Raw genomic sequence first — 25542 nt, forward strand, 5'->3', positions numbered from 1 at the left:
TCCCCACTCACAGCCGTTACCCCTCCCCACTCACAGCCGTTACCCCTCCCCACTCACAGCCGTTACCCCTCCCCACTCACAGCCGTTACCCTCTCCCCACTCACAGCCATTACCCCTCCCCACTCACAGCCATTACCCTCTCCCCACTCACAGCCGTTACCCCTCCCCACTCACAGCCGTTACCCTCTCTCCACTCACAGCCGTTATCCCTCCCCACTCACAGCCGTTACCCCTCCCTACTCACAGCCATTGCCCGTCCCCACTCACAGCCATTACCCACATCCCACTCACAGCCATTACCCCTCCCCACTCACAGCCATTATCCCTCCCCACTCACAGCCGTTACCCCTCCCCACTCACAGCCATTACCCTCTCCCCACTCACAGCTGTTACCCCTCCCCACTCACAGCCATTACCCCTCCCCACTCACAGCCATTACCCCTCCCCACTCACAGCCCTCCCCACTCACAGCCGTTACCCCTCCCCACTCACAGCCGTTACCCCTCCCCACTCACAGCCATTACCCTCTCCCCACTCACAGCCGTTACCCCTCCCCACTCACAGCCATTACCCTTTCCCCACTCACTGCCATTACCCCTCCCCACTCACTGCCGTTACCTCCTCCCCACTCACAGCTGTTACCCCTCCACACTCACAGCCATTACCCCACCCCACTCACAGCCATTACCCTCTCCCCACTCACTGCCGTTACCTCCTCCCCACTCACAGCCGTTACCCCACCCCACTCACAGCCATTACTCTCTCCCCACTCACTGCCATTACCTCCTCCCTACTCACAGCCATTGCCTGTCCCCACTCACAGCCATTACCCACATCCCACTCACAGCCATTACCCTCTCCCCACTCACAGCCGTTATTAGTAGTGTGGTAATGGAAAAATGTATTAATACAGAAATATCACAAAATAAATAATAAAATATGCAAGTTATGTCTTCTGTGTAAAAACTTGAATCTATTAAACAGTATAATGCTGTTAGGTGTGTTAAAAAAATCAGAACATTCAAGTGCTAACTAAGCCACTTACGCTAAACAATGTCTGGATACTCAAATTGTATATATGTATAGAAAACACACATTAGACTGCTGCCACTCTATGTAGGAATCTGGAACTCCTCTATTATGTACAAGATAAATATGGAAATAAAGAGAAAGGTGCGGTCTAGTATAATATTTATTAAAATAACTAAGTGTTCTATGGGGCATATGTATCAAAGCTTGATGTGAGATAAAATTATGAAATATATATCACTAACCAATCAACTCCAAACTATCATTCCTTAAACACAGCCAGCAAAAGAGAAGCTGATTGGTTGGTGTATATATCTCACAATTTTATCTCACATCAAGCTTTGATACATATGCCCCTAAAAGAGGTCACTTTATACGAATGTGACATAACTTGACCAAAAAGGATACATTACAAATAACAATTAAGGCAAAACATATTTAACCACTTAACTGACAAATTCTTTTTCCAAAAAAAAAAGAACATCTAGTTAAAACTTATTCAACACAATTTTATTAATGAAAATCTTTTTTTTCTGTTTTTCTTTCTTTTTTGATACATACTGTACCATAAAAATAGCAATTTTTTTCAAATTCATGAACTTGAACTTTGAACACTTTAAACTATTTAAGACTTATAAAACTCATTTAACAGTAATTTTCAGTGTAATGAAACATTTAGAATTTTTTTTCAGTATGAAAGACCTTGAAACAAGGCACAGCACAAAGTCCAACGTCACACTCCCTGCAGTAGAACCGCGTCTCTTTGCGTATTTTTTTGCCAGTTTCATATCTCTTAGAGCAGCAAACAGCACATTTTCTGGCTGCATTGTCTTTTTTTGCTGTAGCGGGGACAAACTCTGGGAAATGCCTCTCTGTTAGCCGTAAGGGGTTTGGGCTAGGTGGTGGCCGGCCGCGTTTTGCTGTGCAGGGCTCTGCTGTGTGGTGATTCTCTATTAGCAACTCCGTCAGCTCCAGCCTAAATTGTAGGTGGGTTTTACCACCTCCATTTTTTTTATACAGGATGTAAGCATTCCAAATTGCTTGGTCTAATAGGTGTGTAAAAATTTTGATATAAAATTTCTTACCCCTTTTACGGCTTATGGGATAATTGGTAATGAGCTGGTCTGCACGGTCTACCCCACCCATTGTCAAATTGTAATCAATAACAGCCTGTGGTTTGATTTTGGTTGTTTGGGATTTTTCAATGTCTACAAGTTCTATATTGTGGACTGTAGATAAGATACAAACATCTTTTTTATCTCTCCACCTCATCACACACACTTTTCCCCGTTGAAAGCCTATAATATCTCCCTTTTGGAGTTTTTTTTTCTTAAGTGCTTCAGGGACAACTTTTCGCGTCATCCTCAGGGTCCCATAGGTGTCAGTCCGATGGGCCAGCAATATATTGGCCAGTAGAGGTGATGTATAAAAATTGTCTGTTGTGACGCAATATCCCTTATTGAGTAAGGGTTTCAGTACACTCATTACTATTTGCGCAGCTAATGGTAAATCTTTGTATTCTGTGTCCACTATTGTCCCTTTGCCTGTATATATAACACTGGACCAAATGTATCCTGATTTTGCTTCACACAGCATGTACATTTTTATTCCAAATCTGGATCTTTTACTTGGAATATACTGCTTCCACCCCAGTCTGCCTTTGTACAGCAGCAGACTTTCGTCAATGGAGATGTCTCGTTCTGGGGTCATCGTTCAGAGAACCTCTTGGACAAGTAGGAGTAAACAGGCCATATTTTCTGGAGTTTGGGGTTGGCATGGGCTTCTTCTTCAGCCTGGTTATCTACAAAATGTAGGAATTTTTTCAGTAAGATAAACCGTCTGTGGGACATTATTGATGCAAAAAAAATGGTGTTGCCAGGGCATTCCTCTTAGACCAGTACCACTCCAGCAGATGTTTTTGTATCAAGCCTTGCGGCACTAGCAGAGAGAGGAATACCAGTATTTCTGCAGCTGTTGTTGGGACCCAATCATTGCTTCTTGAAAACTTGCGTGGTTGCACGGCTATTTGTTTCTGCAGTAATCAATTTGACCAAGTGGAGGTCAAAAAACAATTTGAAATATCCCAGAATTCCACTTTCTGTTGTCACTTGGGGTTCACCCATGAAGGGAAATCGTGGTGGCGCTGGACTACAGTTTTGCGCGTCTAGAGCGCAAAATTGGCGCACCTTCTCTTGATCTTGCTCTTCCTGAGTGGCATCCAAAAGTAGTTCTTCTTCATCACTGGAATACATGGTGGACATCACTGTGCTCTTAGTGTAGATGATAAATGGATAATTTGTTTTCACCTTACTTTGATGATCACAGTTATTATAACTTTTTTTATAATTGTGTCAGTCACTGTAATATCTAACAATTGTATCCTTATCTCAATCACTGATGTCTATCTCTCTCTCTTCTCAGCTACACTGTCACAGGACACACAGTCATGTAACAATATGTCACCAGTATCATGAGGTGGATAATCCTCATAGGTTTGCCCACCCCTGTTGCTGGGAAGAGATGGAGAGGTAGGAGTGGACAATCCTTAGGATTGCCCACCCCTGTTACTGGGAAGAGAAGAAAGAGGAGGAGTGTGTGTAGGTATGAGTTGGGCACACTTCAGGGCAGGGGCTGGCTGGCAACTTTTAGCCTGGGGGCAAATGCATGTTGGCGGCCCTGGCAGAGGAGTAGTGTGTAGCCAGGGTGCCCGAAGAACGTGCGTGCTACTACGCCCCCCCCCCCCCTCAAATGTTTCAGGGAGGAGGCGGGTCCATATGGGATTAATGTAAGGTAAAAATAAAGATTAGGGACAGCCCCCTGTCGTAGTGCCCATATGCAGTACCCCTGTGTGCCACAGGAGAGAACACCCTTATGCAGGCCTCCAGTAGTGCCCCCAGTAGTGATCCCCCCCTATGCAGTGTCCCTTGTGCCCCCAGTAGTAAGCCCCTTACATAGTGCCCCCAGTAGTGGTCCCCTCTGTGCAGTGCCCCTTGTGCCCCCAATAGTGGTACCCCCATGCAGTGCCCCTTATATAGTGCCCCCAGTAGCAGTCCACCCCCCATGCAGTGCCCCCAATAGTGGTAACCCTTATGCAATGCCCCTTAAATAGTGGCCCCAGTTGTAGTCTCCCCCCTATGCAGTACCCCCAGTATTGCCCTTTATATAGAGCCCCCAGCAGTGGTCCCTCGATGCAGTGCCCCCAGTGGTAGTCCCCTCCCCCTATGTAGTGCCCCTACTAGTAGTCCCCTCCCCCCTATGCAGTGCCCCTAGTAGTAGTCCCCTCCCCTTGTAGTGCCCCTAGTAGTAGTCCCCCCTTGTAGTGCCCCCAGTAGTAGTAGTACCCCCTTGTAGTGCCCCCAGTAGTAGCCCCCCCTTGTAGTGCCCCCAGTAGTAGTAGTCCCCCCCTTGTAGTGCCCCCAGTAGTAGTAGTCCCCCCCTTGTAGTGCCCCCAGTAGTAGTAGTCCCCCCCTTTGTAGTGCCCCCAGTAGTAGCACTCCCCCTCTTTGTAGTGCCCCCAGTAGTAGTAGTCCCCCCCCCTTTGTAGTGTCCCCAGTAGTAGCCCCCCCCTTGTAGTGCCCCCAGTAGTAATAGTCCCCCCTTGTAGTTCCCCCAGTAGTAGTAGTCCCCCCCTTGTAGTGCCCCCATTAGTAGTAGTCCCCTCCCCTGGTAGTGCCCCCAGTAGTAATCCACCCCCCTGGTAGTGCCCCCAGTAGTAATCCCCCCCTGGTAGTGCCCCCATAGTAATCCCCCCCCTGGTAGTGCCCCCAGTAGTCCCCCCCAGTAGAGAGAGACTTAATAAAAAAATAAAAAAATCACTTACCTGAAACTCCCGCTCCTGGTCCCGCCGCTAACAGCTCCTCCGGCCGCTTTGCATGGGAGAGACGTCATTACTCATGACGTCTCTCCCATTACCCACTGCGGGAGCCGGAAGATGGCTCCCGCAGTGGGAGCAGCAGCAGCCGATGAGAGTCTGACAGACTCGCAGCAGCTGCTGATTACAGCAAACACACAGCTGCCGGCTCCGGCGGCTGTGTGTTTGTGCTCTGTAGCGCTGACCGAACTCCGTCTGGTCAGCGCTACACACGCGGTGCAGTCTGTGTCACAGTGACACAGATGGCCCGCGGCCCGTATGACGCTGCGGCCCGGGGGGCACATGGCACCCTGCCCCCCGGCCCAGCCTGCCACTGCTTCAGGGGCCATAATATGATCTGTGTGGGTCAGGGATGAGCAGGGCACACTTCATGGGCCATAATATGATCTGTGTGGGTCAGGGATGAGCAGGGCACACTTCAAGAGCACCATATATTCCGTAAGTAGGGGAGAAGGGATGGATCATGGATCACGGTAACCTGCCAATGGTTACACAGGAGGCAGAGTTTCCATTCACTGAAATTCCCCGGCATCTGCGAGGAGCAGCGGCGGGGTTACACAGGAGCACAGGCCCCATCCAGTCTTATAACCTGGCGTCTGCGAGCAGCAGCGCTGGGGTTATACAGGAACCACAGACTCTTTTCTATTGTGGCAGCCCGGTGTCTGCAAGAAGCAGCGCCGGGCTGATCAGCGGACGGGGTTGAGTGGCTGGGGGGGAGCAGGCGGAAGCTGCCTGTCCTCTTCTCCCGGCAGCGCGGGGGTTACACTGGAGCATCGGCTCCATTTAGTTCAATGACCCAGCGTCTGCATGGAGCAGCGCTGGGAATAACAAGGGGAGCAGTGTCGGGTGTGTGTGTAGAGGGGGGGGAGTTGGCGTCGGGCTGCTGATCACTGTTCCCAGCAGTGATCAGCAGAAACGAATACAATACGTAGTTGCAGAGGGACCAGGAGGTCCCTCTGGGGCTGATGGCTGCCGGAAGATTCTCTTCCAACAGCCACCTGCAGGGCAGTTCTGAATGGTCGTATAAGATACGACCATGTCAGGGAAAGCCCAGTCTGGTATGGTCGTATCTGATACGACCGTGCCAGGCAAGTGGTTAAACAAACATCATACAGTCCCCTGGATGCTCTTCACAGTCTCTGTGGCCTGAAATTAATTGTTAATAGATGGTAAATTGAATGCAGAAAAATAAATGAAGAGTCACTTCCTCAAGAATGGATTAGTAAGGAATAGGGATGGACATCGATGGTCGATGTTTGCCGATCATCAATGTTTTTCTTTCGATGTTAATGTTGTTTTTTTTCATTCGATGGCAGCATTCTAATGTTTGCTGCCATCGAATGATAATCATTCAATGGTGTTGCGATGGTGGCTTCTTTTCTTTAAAAACTAAAAGCTCTGCCTCCCCTGGCTGCTGTGTCTCTGCCTCTGTTAACATTCCTGGCTCATACTACTGGGATCGTTGGAGGCTGCCTCTCACCGCCTCAGACCTGGCCCTCCCACCCCTCTCTGCTAGCTCTGATTGGCTCTCTGAGACACTGAGAGCCAATCAGTGTGCAGCCCTGGCCCTGCAGCCGCTGTCACTCACAGACACACACAGAGGGACAGCTAACAGCGTTTACACAGCAGAGATGGGAGAGTGATTTCTCTGCTGGTGCTGTAAGAGGTTCCTTTTCTGTGTGTTCTAACTAAATTTTTATGTATGTTTTTACAGGTTTTTTACACTTCACTTTCTTGTTGCTTTAAGTGCCCACAGCAGCATGGCAGTGTTTCCCATTCTCCTCCTCATCCTAATCAGCTTTGCCCGCCTGTGCCTTGCCTAGGTTTTTTTTTTTTTTTTAACTTTGTGTCTGAGCCCCTCCCCTAACCCAGCCCCTTTACTATTCATATGAATAGTTTTCACCATTAAATGCTTTTGATGCGATGGTTAGTTACCATCGCATCGAAAGATTCAATGGTGGAAGCACTGCCATCATATGATGGTGGGCTTCCGATGTCCATCCCTAGTAAGGAATAGTCGTGTAATAGTCTTCTTTCTAGCAGCTGCAGGGAGTCCCCGCCTCCTCCTTCCCCTCACAGCTTTCACTGGCTGCCCGGACAAAACATCCTATCCTCTCCTCCAGCTAGCTCGTTCCTGTACCTGTGAATCAGCAGCTCTAGAACCCCCTTCCCAGCTGGAGGTCCTGCGTATCAGGAGGAACAGGCAAAAAAACAGGGTGACGGGAGGAAAGGTGGGAGAGAGTAGAGGCAGAGAAAGATAAAAAAAAAAAAGTCCACACAATAGCTAGCGACCTGGCGAGTGACCGAGTCAAATACTAGTACTCTATAAACAGACTATAAAGGAGCAATGATAGCTAAGGGTGTATGGTGCAGATATAATATTATGGTCCAAGAGCCTGGCACTCACCACTCAGGAGGCAAAATGTCCTGATGCCCTTCAACAGGTACAAGGACTTAATAATAACAAGCGGGTGGAACTCACGGGACTTTACATCCAGAAAAAAAATAAGCAACCTTTACCAATTCTACACTGCCAAGGTTTCAGTTTAATGAATTAATAAACTGTCATCAGGGATTCAGAATATAAATAACCTTCCCTTATATAATCATGATCACATGATCAGCCAGTGCATAGCAGCGCTGTCCACGTGCCGCCCTAATGTCTCGGCTACTGTCACTGACTGAGACCATGTGCACAGGAAACATAGGGCCTGATTCTGAGGTGGGAATAAAGTAAACAAAGAACAAGTAACTTTGTGCATACATAAACCATGTAACGTAGCAATGCGAGGGGTGCAAATACATTTATTACTGTTACACGCAGTGTAAATACTGGCTGCTTTTGCATGTAGCCCATAAATGTTGGACAGCTTTATTCTTACACTAGGTACACACTAGAAGACTTGCAAACGATGCAATGTCGTCAACGATTTCCCTTGACCACTCAGCCAAACGATCTAGTGCATACACACTGTGCAATCTACCAAACAATATATCTTGCATTGTTTGGTGGTTAATTTGTTAACTATATAATGTAACCATATCGCCTGGCCGATCGGTAGAGCGTACACACAGCACGATCTGAGGGGAATCGTTAATGAGATTGACAGATCTTCCTGCATGTAGAGAAGATCTGAAGATGCGACAGACGCTGCCATGGGAACGCGCATAGTGCATACACACTTGACGATTTGCCGTTCCAATGCGTTGGAATCGGCCAAATCGTTCAAAATATCGACTAGTGTGTAGGGGCCTTTACACTGCAATTGAGATTTGAGTTTGGACGCGCCCCTTGCAGCATGGTTTTACCACGGCGCACAGTTACTTGCTCTTTTGTGCTTTACTCCCAACTCAGGATCAGGCCTATAGCCTGGTAACCACAGCAGCAGTGGGAAGCCGGCAGAGTAAGTCCATATAGGGACCTTGGCGTGGCCCGAAAAAGGGTGTGTGGCCTCACAGCAAGGAGCATGGCCTTGTGGGAATTTCTATACCCACGAGCCGCACACTCCTCCTCTGTTTCCATGCATGCAATGTTGGAGCAATTACCTTCATTCAACTCTTCATCGGGGGCCTTATATGTAACATTTTTGCACAAATTTATTGCCAAGACGTAACGGGCTGAAGCTTTTATAATCATCCCCAAATGTCTTTTTTTTCCTATTTTAAAGGAATATTCCGGTATAAAAAGACGTGCACATCTACCAGCAACGCTGTGTGTGAGTGTATCCCTGGGAAGAGATGTGCCAATGTAAAGTGCACACGGTGTGAGAATAACCCGTGTCCAGCTGGTCAGCAGCTTCATGCAGGAAGTAAGTGTGATTACTGTGTTCTGACAGGGCTGCTCTGCTCTGAGGATTAATAGACAAGGGGGTTTGTTATGCAACTGTAGTATGTGCAGCCTCGCCACCAGCATAAATGGCCATTGCTTCCTATGGCTCACGTGATGTCACTACCGACTGTAGCGTTCACCAAGTGCTTTACCATAAATGACCATTGCTTCCTATAGCTCACGTGATGTCACTACCGACTGTAGCGTTCACCAAGTGCTTTACCATAAATGACCATTGCTTCCTATAGCTCACGTGATGTCACTACCGACTGTAGCCTTCACCAAGTGCTTTACCGACCATGAATGAGGTGTCAAGCAGTCAGGACAGCTGCTGTGCCCGGGAGACCTGCTCACCGCAGGATCATGAATCAGAGATCAGGAGTGAACATATTTTTTCCACTATTTCCACAAGTATAGAAAAAAAATGTCTCTGCGCAGGTGTAAGCACGCTAAGGATTCCCAAAAGCTGTTTATTTCTCACAGTATCAATTCATCTGCAAATTAATAAAAAGATACATTTAGAACACACTTATTAACATTCAGTAAAAATGTAACAGAAATATTCAGCCTATAATAGCAGCCTCATATGCACATATAAATATAGGGCCGTATTCAATTAGCCGCAAAAAGTCCCGTACTTTTCGCATGTCTGACTTTTTGTCGTCATCGCTGGTTTTCAATGCGAAAAAATATTGCGCTCGTCCCCGTATGCAAATATAAATCAGCGAAAACGGGACCCGGCGAAACTGTAACATGCGAAAAGTCCTGTCAGATTTGGGGAAATCAGCCTGACACCCCCCAAAAGATGCACTGACATTGGGGATCACTATGGATGCCCCCGAATAGCCCTGCTGAAGGTATTTGGGGTACTTAAATTATAGCTGCTATTTCGCATCTTTGCAGAAGTGGTGAAGAATGGCATTTAGCAGTTTATTTTGTAGAAAATAAGTAGTCCCAGCAAATTTGGGGTACATGAAAATGGGTGCTGGCATATTTTAAAGATGCTAAAGTGAAGTTTTAAAAATGTAAAAAATCCACCTGTCGCAAACACCTGCAAACTTAACACCTGGGCAATACTTGGGGACCCCCCTGGAGTCTATTTCTCTAGTTTTTAAGTTTGTCCCCCAACATTGGACTTTTTCGCCCCCAAAATAATAATAGGGATGAAGTCCTTATTGAAAAATATATTTATATGGCAAAGAATTAATAATCACCACTATATTTATTTGTGCATATGAGGCTGCTATTATAGGCTGAATATTTCTGTTACTTTTACTGAATGTTATTAATGCTGCCCATCCACTAGGCGATTAAACCTAGCGACGGAGCGATAACGATGGTCGTTATCGCTGCATCGCTTGGTAATCGGCCGCAAATAGGACAGTAAAATGTTAAAAACGACCAGCGATGCGTCCGCTGGTCGTTTTTAACATCAATCATCGCCCGAACATAACGGTCAACCTGATGACCGCTGTCAGGTTGCCATGTTCGGGGATGAACCCGCCACCATATAGCAGAGTGCCAAGAGAGGGAGCGCTGTCACTCACCTGTCTAGAGGGACGCTGCTGCCATGGAATGCCCGCTGCTGGGAGCCGCTGAGAAGGGGGTCCTGCAGCCTGCCGGATACCAGTGCCCTGCTGACTCTGCCCGTCACTGCCGAGGACTGCTGGGAGACTTGGAGGACCCGGGAGGAACACCTCTCCAGACTTCACCCCGCGGGAGACGACGGCGTCTTATTCGTGCCGTCGTCCCCGCATCGCCTAGTGGATAGGCAGCTTAAGTTTGTTCTAAATGTATCTTTTTATTGAATTTGCAGATGAAATGATACCGTGAGAAATAAATTGTTTACTTTTAACAGCTTTTGGGACTCCTATATCCACTGAGAAGGTCGGCTGCCGTGCCGTGCCCATGCTGTCCCTGCAAGTCAGTGGAGTATAGGAAATAATGTTTCCTTACACACACACATACCGGTCGGCTAGTACTGCAGCTGCTGCTGCACATGCACACTAGATGAAGGGGAAAAAAACCCATTAAAAACGTCTCAAAGCTGTTCCATGTGAAAGGCACTGAGTGTCTGAAGAAAAACGGCCGGTTCGTGCATGGTTTTTTGCCGGCCGGTGAAATAGCCCTTAGTGTGTTTACACCTGCGCAGACACATTTTTATTTTCTCTGTTTCTGCTAATGAGGGTTTAGACAGAATCCCTCACATGTCAGCTGCAAGTATTCACACAGGGCAGCTTTTATCTATAAATCACACCTACAGTATTGCTCAGTGGCGGAACTAGAGAGTGGTGGGCCCAGGTGCAAGAATATGCTTTGTGTCCCCCTATGCATTGCCCCAGTAGTAATCCCCCCTATGCAGTGCCCCCAGTAGTAGTCCCCCCTATGCAGTGCCCCCAGTAGTAGTCCCCCCTATGCAGTGCCCGCGGTAGTAGTCCCCCTTATGCAGTGCCCCCTGTAGTAGTTCCCCCTATGCAGTGCCCCCAGTAGTAGTCCTCCTATGCAGTGCCCCCAGTAGTAGTCCCCCTATGCAGTGCCCCAAGTAGTAGTCCCCCCTATGCAGTGCCCCCAGTAGTAGTCCCCCCTATGCAGTGCCCGCGGTAGTAGTCCCCCTTATGCAGTGCACCCGGTAGTAGTTCCCCCTATGCAGTGCCCCCAGTAGTAGTCCCCCTATGCAGTGCCCCCAGTAGTAGTCCCCCTATGCAGTGCCCCCAGTAGTAGTCCTCCTATGCAGTTCCCCCAGTAGTAGTCCCCCCTATGCGGTGCCCCCAGCAGTAGTGCCCCCTGTGCGGTGCCCCCAGTAGTAGTCCCCCCTATGCAGTGCCCCCAGTAGTAGTCCCCCCTACACAGTGCCCCCAGTAGTAATCCCCCCTATGCAGTGACCCCAGTAGTAGTCCCCCCTATACAGTGCCCCCAGTAGTAATCCCCCCTATGCAGTGCCCCCAGTAGTAGTCCCCCTTATGCAGTGCCCCCAGTAGTAGTCCCCCCTATGCAGTGCCCCAGTAGTAATCCCCCCTATGCAGTGCCTCCAGTAGTAGTCCCCCCTATGCAGTGCTCCCAGTAGTAGTCCCCCTATGCAGTGCCCCCAGTAGTAGTCCCCCTATGCAGTGCCCCCAGTAGTAGTCCCCCTATGCAGTGCCCCCAGTAGTAGTCCCCCTATACAGTGCCCCCAGTAGTAATCCCCCCTATGCAGTGACCCCAGTAGTAGTCCCCCCTATGCAGTGCCCAGAGTAGTAGTCCCCCCTATGCAGTGACCCCAGTAGTAGTCCCCCCTATGCAGTGCCCCCAGTAGTAGTCCCCCTATACTGTGCCCCCAGTAGTAGTCCCCCCTATGCAGTGCCCCCAGTAGTAGTCCCCCCTATGCAGTGCCCCCAGTAGTAGCCCCCCCTATGCAGTGCCTCCAGTAGTAGTCCCCCCTATGCAGTGCCCCCAGTAGTAGTCCCCCTATTCAGTGCCCCCAGTAGTAATCCCCCCTATGCAGTTCCGACAGTAGTAGTCCCCCTATACAGTGCCCCCAGTAGTAATCCCCCCTATGCAGTTCCCCCAGTAGTAGTCCCCCCTATGCAGTGCCCCCAGTAGTAGTCCCCCCTATGCAGTGCCCCCAGTAGTAGTCCCCCTATACAGTGCCTCCAGTAGTAATCCCCCTTATGCAGTGCCCCCAGTAGTAATCCCCCCTATGCAGTGCCCCCAGTAGTAGTCCCCCCTATGCAGTGCCCCCAGTAGTAGTCCCCTCTATGCAGTGCCCCCAGTAGTAGTCCCCCCTATGCAGTGCCCCCAGTAGTAGTCCCCCCTATACAGGTCCCCCAGTAGTAGTCCCCCTATACAGGTCCCCCAGTAGTAGTCCCCCTATGCAGTGCCCCCAGTAGTAGTCCCCCTATGCAGTGCCCCCAGTAGTAGTCCCCCTATGCAGTTCCCCCAGTAGTAGTCCTCCTATGCAGTGCCCCCAGTAGTAGTCCCCCCTGTGCAGTGTCCCCAGTAGTAGTCCCCCCTATACAGTGCCCCCAGTAGTAGTCCCCCCTATGCAGTGCCCCCAGTAGTAGTCCCCCCTATGCAGTGCCCCCAGTAGTAGTCCCCCCTATGCAGTTCCCCCAGTAGTAGTCACCTTATGCAGTGCCCCATGCAGTTCCCCCAGTAGTAGTCCTCCTATGCAGTGCCCCCAGTAGTAGTCCCCCCTATGCAGTGCCCCCAGTAGTAGTCCCCCTATACAGTGCCCCCAGTAGTAGTCCCCCCTATGCAGTGCCCCCAGTAGTAGTCCCCCCTATGCAGTGCCCCCAGTAGTAGTCCCCCCTATGCAGTGCCCCCAGTAGTAGTCCCCCCTATGCAGTGCCCCCAGTAGTAGTCCCCCTATACAGTGCCTCCAGTAGTAGTCCCCCTATGCAGTGCCCCCAGTAGTAGTCCCCCTATGCAGTTCCCCCAGTAGTAGTCCTCCTATGCAGTGCCCCCAGTAGTAGTCCCCCCTATGCAGTGCCCGAGTAGTAGTCCCCCCTGTGCAGTGCCCCCAGTAGTAGTCCCCCTATACAGTGCCCCCAGTAGTAGTCCCCCTATACAGTACCCCCAGTAGTAGTCCCCCCTATGCAGTGCCCCCAGTAGTAGTCCCCCTATTCAGTGCCCCCAGTAGTAATCCCCCCTATGCAGTGACCCCAGTAGTAGTCCCCCCTATGCAGTGACCCCAGTAGTAGTCCCCCCTATGCAGTGCCCCCAGTAGTAGTCCCCCCTATGCAGTGCCCCCAGTAGTAGTCCCCCTATGCAGTGCCCCCAGTAGTAGTCCCCCTATGCAGTGCCCCCAGTAGTAGTCCCCCTATGCAGTTCCCCCAGTAGTAGTCCTCCTATGCAGTGCCCCCAGTAGTAGTCCCCCTATGCAGTGCCCCCAGTAGTAGTCCCCCCTGTGCAGTGCCCCCAGTAGTAGTCCCCCCTATACAGTGCCCCCAGTAGTAGTCCCCCTATGCAGTGCCCCCAGTAGTAGTCCCCCTATGCAGTGTCCCCAGTAGTAGTCCCCCTATGCAGTGCCCCCAGTAGTAGTCCCTTTATGCAGTGCCCCCAGTAGTAGTCCCCCTATACAGTGCCCCCAGTAGTAATCCCCCCTATGCAGTGACCCCAGTAGTAGTCCCCCCTATGCAGTGCCCACAGTAGTAGTCCCCCCTATGCAGTGACCCCAGTAGTAGTCCCCCCTATGCAGTGCCCCCAGTAGTAGTCCCCCTATACTGTGCCCCCAGTAGTAGTCCCCCCTATGCAGTGCCCCCAGTAGTAGTCCCCCCTATGCAGTGCCCCCAGTAGTAGTCCCCCCTATGCAGTGCCTCCAGTAGTAGTCCCCCCTATGCAGTGCCCCCAGTAGTAGTCCCCCTATTCAGTGCCCCCAGTAGTAATCCCCCCTATGCAGTTCCCCCAGTAGTAGTCCCCCTATACAGTGCCCCCAGTAGTAATCCCCCCTATGCAGTTCCCCCAGTAGTAGTCCCCCCTATGCAGTGCCCCCAGTAGTAGTCCCCCCTATGCAGTGCCCCCAGTAGTAGTCCCCCTATACAGTGCCTCCAGTAGTAATCCCCCCTATGCAGTGCCCCCAGTAGTAATCCCCCCTATGCAGTGCCCCCAGTAGTAGTCCCCCCTATGCAGTGCCCCCAGTAGTAGTCCCTCTGTGCAGTGCCCCCAGTAGTAGTCCTCCTATGCAGTTCCCCCAGTAGTAGTCCCCCTATGCAGTGCCCCCAGTAGTAGTCCCCCTGTGCAGTGCCCCCAGTAGTAGTCCCCCCTATGCAGTGCCCCCAGTTGTAGTCCCGCCTATACAGTGCCCCCAGTAGTAATCCCCCCTATGCAGTGCCCCAGGTAGTAGTCCCCCTTATGCAGTGCCCCCGGTAGTAGTCCTCCCTATGCAGTGCCCCCAGTAGTAGTCCCCCTATGCAGTGCCTCCAGTAGTAGTTCCCCCTATGCAGTGCCTCCAGTAGTAGTCCCCCCTATGCAGTGCCCCAGTAGTAGTCCCCCTATACAGTGCCCCCAGTAGTAGTCCACCTATGCAGTGCCCCCAGTAGTAGTCCCCCTATGCAGTGCCCCCAGTAGTAGTCCCCCTGTGCAGTGCCCCCAGTAGTAGTCCCCCCTATGCAGTGCCCCCAGTAGTAGTCCCGCCTATACAGTGCCCCCAGTAGTAGTCCCCCCTATGCAGTGCCCCCAGTAGTAGTCCCGCCTATACAGTGCCCCCAGTAGTAATCCCCCCTATGCAGTGCCCCCGGTAGTAGTCCCCCTTATGCAGTGCCCCCGGTAGTAGTCCCCCCTATGCAGTGCCCCCGGTAGTAGTCCCCCTATACAGTGCCCCCAGTAGTAGTCCCCCTATGCAGTGCCCCCAGTAGTAGTCCCCCTATGCAGTGCCCCCAGTAGTAGTCCCCCTATGCAGTGCCCCCAGTAGTAGTCCCCCTATGCAGTGCCCCCAGTAGTAGTCCCCCTATGCAGTGCCCCCAGTAGTAGTCCCCCTATGCAGTTCCCCCAGTAGTAGTCCTCCTATGCAGTGCCCCCAGTAGTAGTCCCCCCTATGCAGTGCCCCCAGTAGTAGTCCCCCCTATGCAGTGCCCGAGTAGTAGTCCCCCCTGTGCAGTGCCCCCAGTAGTAGTCCCCCTATACAGTGCCCCCAGTAGTAGTCCCCCTATACAGTTCCCCCAGTAGTAGTCCCCCCTATGCAGTGCCCCCAGTAGTAGTCCCCCTATTCAGTGCCCCCAGTAGTAATCCCCCCTATGCAGTGCCCCCAGTAGTAGTCCCCCCTATGCAGTGCCCCCTATGCAGTGCCCCCAGTTGTAGTCCCCCCTATGCAGTGCACCCAGTAGTAGTCCCCCTATGCAGTGCCCCCAGTAGTAGTCACCCTATGCAGTGCCCCCAGTAGTAGTCCCCCTATGCAGTTCCCCCAGTAGTAGTCCTCCTATGCAGTGCCCCCAGTAGTAGTCCCCCTATGCAGTGCCCCCAGTAGTAGTCCCCCCTGTGCAGTGCCCCCAGTAGTAGTCCCCCCTATACAGTGCCCCCAGTAGTAGTCCCCCCTATACAGTGCCCCCAGTAGTAGTCCCCCTATGCAGTGTCCCCAGTAGTAGTCCCCCTATGCAGTGCCCCCAGTAGTAGTCCCTTTATGCAGTGCCCCCAGTAGTTGTCCCCCCTATGCAGTGCCCCCAGTAGTAGTCCCCCCTATGCAGTGCCCCCAGTAGTAGTCACCCTATGCAGTGCCCCCAGTAGTAGTCCCCCTATACAGTGCCCCCAGTAGTAATCCCCCCTATGCAGTGCCCCCAGTAGTAGTCCCCCCTATGCAGTGCCCCCAGTAGTAGTCCCCACTATGCAGTGCCCCCAGTAGTAGTCCCCCTATACAGTGCCCCCAGTAGTAGTCCCCCTATGCATTGCCCCCAGTAGTAGTCCCCCTATGCATTGCCCCCAGTAGTAGTCCCCCTATGCAGTGCCCCCAGTGGTAGTCACCCTATGCAGTGCCCCCAGTAGTAGTCCCCCCTATGCAGTTCCCCCAGTAGTAGTCCTCCTATGCAGTGCCCCCAGTAGTAGTCCCCCCTATGCAGTGCCCCCAGTAGTACTCCCCCCTGTGCAGTGCCCCCAGTAATAATCCCCCCTATGCAGTGACCCCAGTAGTAGTCCCCCCTATGCAGTGACCCCTGTAGTAGTCCTCCCTATGCAGTGCCCCCAGTAGTAGTCCCCCCTATGCAGTGCCCCCAGTAGTAGTCCCCCCTATACAGTGACCCCAGTAGTAATCCCCCCTATACAGTGGCCCCAGTAGTAATCCCCCCTATGCAGTGACCCCAGTAGTAGTCCCCCCTATGCAGTGCCCCCAGTAGTAGTCCCACCTATGCAGTGCCCCCAGTAGTAGTCCCCCTATGCAGTGCCCCCAGTAGTAATCCCCCCTGTGCAGTGCCCCCAGCAGTAGTGCCCCCAGTAGCGGCCCCTCCTATACAGTGCCCCCAGTAGCGCCCCCCTTTATGCTGCCCAGTTCCCGTGCAACCTTCAACACAAACACACACACAAAAAAACCCACAACTTACCTGATCCCTGCTCCTGCCGACAACCGCCGCTGTCCGCTCCTCCCGGCCCGCTCTGCACTATGGGAGAGCGTCTCTCCAGTCACCCGCAGCGGGGGGAGTTGGAAGGTGGAGCTCATGAGTGAGCTCCTGCCGGCTCCCTCTGTATAGCAGCCAATGAGAGTCTGTCTGACTCTCATTGGCTGCTATAACAAACACAGCTGGCGGGTGTGTTTGCAAACTGTGTAGTGCAGACCGCTCTCACTGCGGTCTGCCCTACACTTGGGGCCCGTGGGACACTAACAGGGGTGCAGCCGCAGCTATGGGCTCCTGCACCACATCAGGCACCGGTGCAATGCACCGGGCTCCGCCGCTAGTTCCGCCCCTATTGCTTTATTTCCACAAGAATGGCTGAAATATAGCACTTACAAATGGTAATAGTTCTGCTTGCTTAAAGCAGGTTACAATAGATTGTTATCAAGGGGGGTGTATCATTTATTGCAACTACATTGCAATCATATCCTCCTGTATTCTGATGCATACCAGCATCCTCGTCATGTAAGTCACACTGCACACGCGTCGCAATTGCCATTACGTGTGCACAGATGATCCATTTGCAAAGTGATGGTCATGTGGTCAGCGTTTGGGGGAGGTAACAGGAGGAGGGGGGGTTAAGTAAACACAGGTATGTCGGACTGTTTCAATACTACTTCCTGGGCGTGCATTAATTAGCCATAGTGATTGCATTTGCAGCACGAGACCTCTCTGCGTGTGGGGAGAGCTGCAGTGTTTGCAGCTGGTCAGACCTGCCATACAGGCTGCGTGACTGCCCGATGTGCGTCGATGGTACCGATGTTTACGCAGAAGGGCGGCAGTGGACGGATATGAGAAGGCAGCAGTGGGCGTCTTTATATCTGCTGTGCTTTGGCAGGTCCGCCAGTTGTGATTGCTTTTGCGTCCGCTGCTTAATCAGGGAGAACGGGCTGCTCTTATCACAAAGCTGGCCCAACACTTTATACGCAAAAACAAAGTTTCTAACAGAACAGATTTATATGTCTAAATGAAGTATTGTAGCCATAATGCACCAGAAAATCAATGACCATAATTTGCAAACAAATCAATTATAAATAAAAGTTAAAAAAGTAAATAACAGGGTAGAAACCTCCAGAAGCAGTATATGTACATTGTGTTACAATTAAAGATGAATATGAAGACATCATGCACTGTAAATCGTCCTTGAACAAAATCTCTCCCTGTGTCTGGTACAGAATGCACGGCCTGCCCGCTTGGCACATTCAACCCTGGGACAGAAGGCTTGTGTAGACCATGGAGAGAGTAAGTACAGATCCTGCACAGGTATCAGTTCTAGATGTTTCATAGCAGAATCCACAGTTGTTAGAGGGAAAGTAAACAATCACACTATAAAATGTATTTCTACTTCAGGGTCCATAGGGGGTCCACAGGGTTGACCTTGGGGTATAGGTTGGGAACCAAATCCGGGCACCACGCAGTTAAAGCTTTTAGCTCCCAGGATGCACTGGGTCCACTCTCCCTATAACCCCACCCCCAAGCCAGAGGCACCTCAGTTTAAGTTGGTGCCCGGCCGGAGTCGGGTCACCGTTAGCGCAGGGGGAGCTGATTAGCAGCCACTAAGCTTATTTTATTTTTTTAGGTACAAAGTTTTTTCCATGGACTTTGGACTCTTCAGAGCGGCAGCGTCGGACTGTCCATAGGACGTCTAAGCTGCCGCTCCGTCACCCCGCTGGCGCTGAGACGCCAGTACAGATCTGGGGATCTCAGCGGGACCCCAGAGTCTGTACTAGCCGGACTCTGTGGGCGCCCAGGACTGCTGCCGGATCCACGGGGAGCAGGTAAGGTCGCGGATCACCGCTTGCGGTGATCCGCGCATTTCAAATGCAGTCCTGTGCCTCCGGTCTCAGGGGACAGACCGGAGGCGCCGGCAGTGGCGGCGGGCCCCCCATACCCCGTGTGTCCACTAGACCACCAGGGACTTAACGATCGGTGCAGGGAGCCGGCGTCCCGGGGGTTAATAGCCGGCCAGGGGAGGCAGCCTTCCCTGTTACAGCGGCTCCTCCCCTCAGCTCAGCGCGCCTTTCAGTATCCATAGTCTGGCGTCGCTGAGCTGCTTCCTCCGCGGGCCACGCTTCCTCTGAGGTCTCCAGCGGCCATTTTATCTCTGTGGTGCAGCAGAAATCTCTCAGGATGGCAGTGAGTCCAGTCCCCCTGCGTACCTCACCATCAGGTCAGTGTACACAGCACTGTAGCCTTCCCAGACACTGAATCTGGGCAGTTGAATGCAGTGTAATAGTGCAGTATATTATATGACATGTTTATGTATATATGTATATATCTGCATTGTATGTGACTTATGCTAGTGCTGACTGTACTTTATTCTCTCACCTGTCAGTGTATATCTATCCCTTTTCTTTATCTGCCCTAATACAGCTGTACTTAGGGTGGTTCTGAGACCTCACATTTATATACTTGTTAATATTTGTGTGGTTTGTCACATACTGTTGCGTGCTGCACGTTGCCATATTTTAGATGGAACTGTGTGTTGCATACGCTGAAAATGGGTCCCTGCAGCTAATTTTTTGCATCTGTCAGGACCAGTATAGCGCTGCTTAATATTTCCGCCAAGATTGGTCAGATATGTCTGACCAGGAGATAGAGCGTTATACTGCACCCATTTTTACTATCCTGCAAGTCATGTGCTGCAGGTGTTAGTGCGGAGGATTTGACTCATAAAGGGTTCTGTATGTGGCGTCATCTGGTGCCGGCCTCTTTCACGACCCCCTTGGGCGGTTTGTTTTCTCGGGATCCTCTCAATTGCGGATCGCCGGGCGGGCCCCATTGTTGTACCTCACTTGGGGTTACTTCACCATACTGCCCTTTTCATCTCAGGGTATCTCGCAGCTTCTTGCTCTCTTCCCCTGTGACACAGACTACCGCTCCCTGCAGGGGTTTTTCGCAGTATATGAATTCCCCCTGGTGCCACAATAGTCTGTCATTCCCCTTGCAGGGATTACCACAACAGCCACCCTGGGTGGATGTCGTTTTCTACGAAACGCTAATTGGCGTGGTTGACGCCCTGTGGTTACTTCCCAGTTGGCTCTGCCGTGAACTGGGTACTGTTCGGGGCTCTTTCCCTCTTACACGGGGGGAAGCCTATTTCAGGTATTATTATCCCTGCTTTAGGGCTGGTAGCAGGTCCATTCTGGTTAGAGTGAATGTTGACCTGCACCTGTATCATACACCCTCAGTATTGCGTGCCTTCGGGTTCCCTGTTGCTGACTAGCGGGTGGATCGCATAGCGGGACTCTGGCTGTTGCCAGATAGGAGGTGTTACAACAGTGTTTGGCCTCCTGTCCCAAATTCCCTGAGGGTCATCACGAGCCCCTCCTGGGGGGGATGGGCGTGTTACTCGTCTGATTACAGACGTTACTACGCCTCCCATTCCTGCGTGGTCGGATTCTTCGGATCCGTAGGTGGTAACTCTGCCTGAAATCAGTATACTTGCTTTCAGGAGTTGTTATCCATCCTACCATGGCTATAGCATGGTTGGTTAATACTATTGCATATTGGGTTGATGCATTTGTAACGTTTTTTCCCCTCCAACACGTCGGGGGTTCAAATGTATTTGGTCGCTCACGTAATATATGCTGTTGTCATAGGTGGAAATGCCTATATTGGATACCAGTCTCCTAACTTTCAGAGTTCCGGCTGCGACTGTATCCTCCGTAATACCCTATGGCTGCGCTCTGGGAATGCAGAGGTGCAGATACCATCTTTAGGGTTGATATTGTTTGGTCCTGACCTTGACAAGATTGTAGTAACATTGGCAGTATTACTAACGACAAGTTTACCGCTTTCAGCTATGCCCACTACAAGGCCTCAGACTAAGTCTGTTAAGTCTTTTTTGTCCTCTGGGTCAGCCTAAAGGTCTGTTTCTTCGTAGACTGTCGGCATCTACAAGGGCCGACATATCCAGTACCGAGCAGGCCTGGACTGCCAGCCGATCCTGCTTCTGAACCTACGGATATCTCTTCAGCCTGACGGGACAGGCCTACAACTGGGAGATACCGATTTTCTCAGTTCGCCCGGTATTAGTGTCAAGTTGCCGCGGCTACGTGGGTAGGAGGGTACGCCCTCTTTACAAGGGCCTTACAGATCCAGAAAGCTATGCAGTTGTTGCGGTAAGCGGAGCTAATTAGGCCATCCCCACTATCTCAGTGAGGGACTGGTTGTTCTGCTTTCTTTCTGGTGCGGTGGCTGAATGGTCCTCTTTGGCCTATTCTCTGTCTCAATTCCCTGAACCAGTTCCTAAAGCTACCTGGGCTCAGGAGGAAATCCCTATGCTCCATCATACGATGTTTGGAACCTGGGGACTTTATGGTATCACTGGATATACAGGACGCGTGCCTACGGGTACTTACAGAGACCTTTCCTCAGCATGGGCTGAGGTTTGCTGTATCACAGCAACACTTACAATTTTTCGGGCTCTGCCTGTTGGGACTGTCCTCAGCCCCACAGGGGTTTACCAGCGTTTTGGATTTTCTGACAGTTCTTCTGTTCAGTATATCCCAATGCTCCTGTACCTGGACGGCCTCCTGCTCTTAGCGGGATCACCGGGGTACTTTACGGCCAGGTCAGGATGACTGTGGCTTCTTCAGGGTGCAGACGTTTAATCAACGGGGAAAAAGTCCTCCCTGCATCCCTCTCTGGGTATTCTTCATCTAGGATCCCTGCTGGATTCTCAGAATCTGAGAATTCTTCTGGCGTAAGACGGAATCTCCTCTCTTCCATTAGGAGTACATGGTTGTCTGCGCAGTCGACAGATGTCTTTACACTCTGGGATGCATGGTGGAATGGGCTCAGTTCCATTCCAGGCCTTTCCATAATTGGCTCATCTCCAGATGGAATGAGTTTTTTCTGTCGGATAACTGTTCAAACGATGATGCTCTCTCCGGAGGCAAGTCGGTCCCTGTCCGGGTGGCTATGGCCATCTCGTCCAGGGTTTTCTTTGCTATGGACAGTGTCTGGATCGAATCCTTTTCAGTGCAGTTGGACGTCTGTCGATTCCACCCTGTCAATTAACTTACTCTGGCATAACTCTTGTTTCCCGGTGAACCTGAAAAGGTTCAGTCCGACAGGGTCAGGACAGTGGCTTCCTTTTTAGCAACACTGTTCGTTGGGTGGCAATGACAGGTATGTCACATATTCGGACATAGTCCGAGGGTCTCCTCCCGACCATCTCGGCAGCGTTCATTTCAGGAGCTCTCCATTGGGAAGCGGGAGTCCTCAGCCGTCACGACGTGCATCCCGGGGACTAGTCTCTTCCCCAAGAGAGGTTTCATCTCCTGGTGAGCAGGGGGGGCCCCCCTGAGGTGACCCTCATGGCCTTCTGACTTTATCACACTATGGTGTTACAGTTCAGCTTTGGGGATTCTGAAGCAACCTTCAGCGACTCTTTGTCGGTGAAGTGGTCCTTCCACTTTGTGTACCTGTGTTCTCCGGTCTCCCTTCTTCCTCAAGGTCTTTGGAAGTGTTTTCAATCGAGACGGAGATGCTTTCCTGCTGGTGGCTCCTGATTGCCCCAGATGTCAGGGGTACTTGGATCTTCGGAGTCTCTACATCGATACTCCATCCCTGATGCTTCACTGCCCGGACCTGTTGTCTCAGGGTCTTTGGTTTTGCCTTGGACCTGGGTCGTTTGTCTTTGACTGTGTCCTTACAGTGGTCTTACGGCTTCCCTGGCTTTGTCATCGTTGGAATGATTAGAGCACATGGATCAGCTTTTGCTGGGACCTACCACAAACTGTGGCAGCCATAAATCTTATGGTATTGTACCTGTCGATACAATCCTCCGGTGTCCAGGATTTCCAGATATTCTGGCATTCCTTCCGGCTGGCTTGGGTTTCACACTTGGCCTGGTCTTCCTGACAGTGCGGATCTCTACACTGTCAGTATGGTTAAGATATGGAATTGCTCCACTCTGGTATCCAGTTCATCCTTTGGAGTGTTTTCTTGATTATGCCTCCATTTGTCCTCCCTAGGGACTCCTGGGGAGTAAGTAGTGGTTCTTCGTTACCTCCGGGGACAGTCAATGGAACCGCTGGTTGTGATAGCCATTACATGGTCTATTGCTTAGGCTCTCTCTTTCTCTCAGGGTGTTTATATCAACCAGGAGAGTGTCTGAATTGGGAGCGTTCTCATGTGGCTCCCTCTTCTGGAGGGCATCATGTCAGGGTGGGAGTTGCTCTCGCCCTGTGTTGCTTCTTAGTGGTTTTCAGGTTCCATATTGTTCTGGAACTTATGGTACGGCCATTCTGTCCCCAGTCCTCTCGGCTGGTGTGGCCTCATTGACTGTGGTCTGGCCTCTTTGGATTTTTGTGATCCGTTCAGGTTCCTTACGGAAATCGGACTCCTTATTGGTGGTCTGAGATTTCTGGTTTTCACAGGAAAGGATGGCCGGCCTATAACCAAATGTTGGCTGGATGGCCTCGTAGGTCTTCCTCAGGGGCCTACCCATGGGTAGGCCTTCCTGTTGTTGATGCTTGTTTTTTCTCGGGCCATGTGTGCGGCTCGCTGTGGCGCCTCGGCTGTTTTACCTTACTAGGTGGCCACGTGGTCTTCTGTCCACACCTTTTTAAGGTTCTAGGCATTGGTTTCCTTTGCCTCTCAGGATGCTTCCTTTTTGGCGACGGATTCTCCTCTCAGCACAGGAGCGTCCCCACCCTTGGTTGAACTGCTTTGGGACATCCCCAAGGTCAACCCTGTGGACCCCCTATGGACCCTGAAGTAGAAAACAAGAGATATGGTAAGAACTTACCTTTGTTATCTCTGTTTCTACGAAGTCCATAGGGTCCACAGGGCGCCCGCCCTGACGCACCTGGCTTCATATGGGCTGTGTGGCTGGTCACCGGTTTTCCGTCTCCCATTTCGGTGAGTATGGTTATTGAGTGTTCCAGTTTTCTCTCTCTTTTTCTCTCCTCCTCCGGCCTTTGGCTACTTACAAACTGAGGTGCCTCTGGCTTGGGGGTGGGGTTATAGGGAGAGTGGACCCAGTGCATCCTGGGAGCTAAAAGCTTTAACTGCGTGGTGCCCGGATTTGGTTCCCAACCTATACCCCAAGGTCAACCCTGTGGACCCTATGGACTTCGTAGAAACAGAGATAACAAAGGTAAGTTCTTACCATATCTCTTGTTATTGTGTATATCAGACACACTGGTAGGGTGCGGGGAGGGGGAGATTAGGTTTAGGGACTAGTGGTGGAGGTTAGGGTTAAGCACTGGGGAGGGAGGGTTAGGGTCATACTCACTACTCTTCTCTATAGGTGTCGGGATTCGGGCTGCCGCTGTCGGTATTCTGACCAGCACCATCCCGACAGCCAGGATTTCATACCCAACCCAGATACAAAACTATTTTTTTACAGTACTGTCCTCATGAGCTCTCACTCTCATTAATGTCCAGCCAGTCTTAGGTGATGAGATCCTCTCCCACTCGCTCCATGGACCATGTTGCTGACTGAAAGCAGACTTTGCTTTTTTGTGTTCCATGCGTGGGTGGAATGTTTATGGAACACTCCTCATGTTTTTCCTTGGGACGTCCAGTCCACTCAAAATAAAAGAAGTTTTAGACCAGAAGTTGTCGTCTTCATTTGGTATAGCGTTATTGCCTTGAGCCAGAACTTGAACAACCCTGAGACTGTCGTCTGCCAGCAAAGTGTATTCCCTCACCCACTACAATCATATGGGCACAAGCATTGCTAAGGAGTCATTTTTGACCATGGGTAGATGGAAGTATTTAATGTGAGCTTGTCTCATAATAGCTGTGCTCAACATTTAGTTTAACCAATTCAAGGATTGGATGTGTGTGTGACAGAGGTGTGTGACAGAGGTGTCACTCAACAGTAATAAGATGCAGATAGTAACCGGTTTATGCCACTGCCGGGGTCTCCTGTCCCAGTCAGCAGGGGTAGTAATCACTGCAAGTGTGTCCAGATCAGCTTTGGGGGTGGGGGGTTTTTGTGTCTCAAAAACAGCTGCGTTCATAATACCTGAAACAACAAAGACATTTAACCTTGGAAATAAATTTCCCTATGACTGTGGTTACCATACTGGGTGTCGTGTGACACGTGCAGGGGTGCCATGGCCTTTTTGATCAGGAGTATGCATTGCACTGAGCGTGCGCAAACTAGCCAGTGCAATCGGGTTATGTTACGCAGACTACACGCAGTGTGTACGCAGACCCTTCTGACATTGATTGACAGGAAGTGCCGTTTGTGGGTGGTGATAGGGGGTGGTCAGGCGAATGCAAGCATTATAACGCCGTTATAGAGGCGTGCATAATTAAGGCAGTGCAGCGGCATACGCAGCCATACCGTAAGCTGTAGACAGGAAGCGGCCAAAATCCTGCGGCAGGTCAGGGCAACCACTATTATGCCTATGGGTCCGATGGTTCTCGATGTTTACGCTATCTTGCGTGCTGATCAGGCTGTGAGTAAAGGGAGACGGGCGGCTTATTATAGGGTTGGGCGTCTGCATCTTGTGTTGCGGTCTCCGTGCGTACGGCACTTTCTGTCAATCATTCTGCGATGGGTCTGCATAGTCACTGCGATCCCAGTCCTCATTGCACCGGCTGTTTCGCATACGCACACTGCGATGCATACGCATGCGCAGAATGAAACAATCGCACTATTGCGTGCGTAATCATAGTTGCGTACAGTAGTGAATCAGGCCCTTGGTTTAATAATGTTTGCTGAATTTCTTAAGTGCAATGAAAAAACTGATGATGCTGTAGGGTTCAATGAA

The 25542-nt window shown here is 51.1% G+C and overlaps 1 protein-coding gene across 3 annotated transcripts in view; it reads left to right on the top strand.

The window, feature by feature from the left end:
• TNFRSF9 (TNF receptor superfamily member 9) overlaps positions 1–25542 on the top strand; it is a 71584-nt gene that overhangs the window by 41079 nt on the left and 4963 nt on the right. For all 3 annotated transcript variants that reach the window (XM_088455755.1, XM_088455753.1, XM_088455754.1), the window contains exons 4-5: positions 8569–8709; positions 17977–18043. In XM_088455755.1, the coding sequence (XP_088311881.1) occupies positions 8569–8709; positions 17977–18043 (208 nt within the window). The remainder of the gene's footprint in view (positions 1–8568; positions 8710–17976; positions 18044–25542) is intronic.

Source organism: Taudactylus pleione, unplaced genomic scaffold, assembly GCF_031769625.1.
Source record: "Taudactylus pleione unplaced genomic scaffold, aTauple2 ptg000671l, whole genome shotgun sequence".
Lineage (NCBI taxonomy): Eukaryota > Metazoa > Chordata > Amphibia > Anura > Myobatrachidae > Taudactylus > Taudactylus pleione.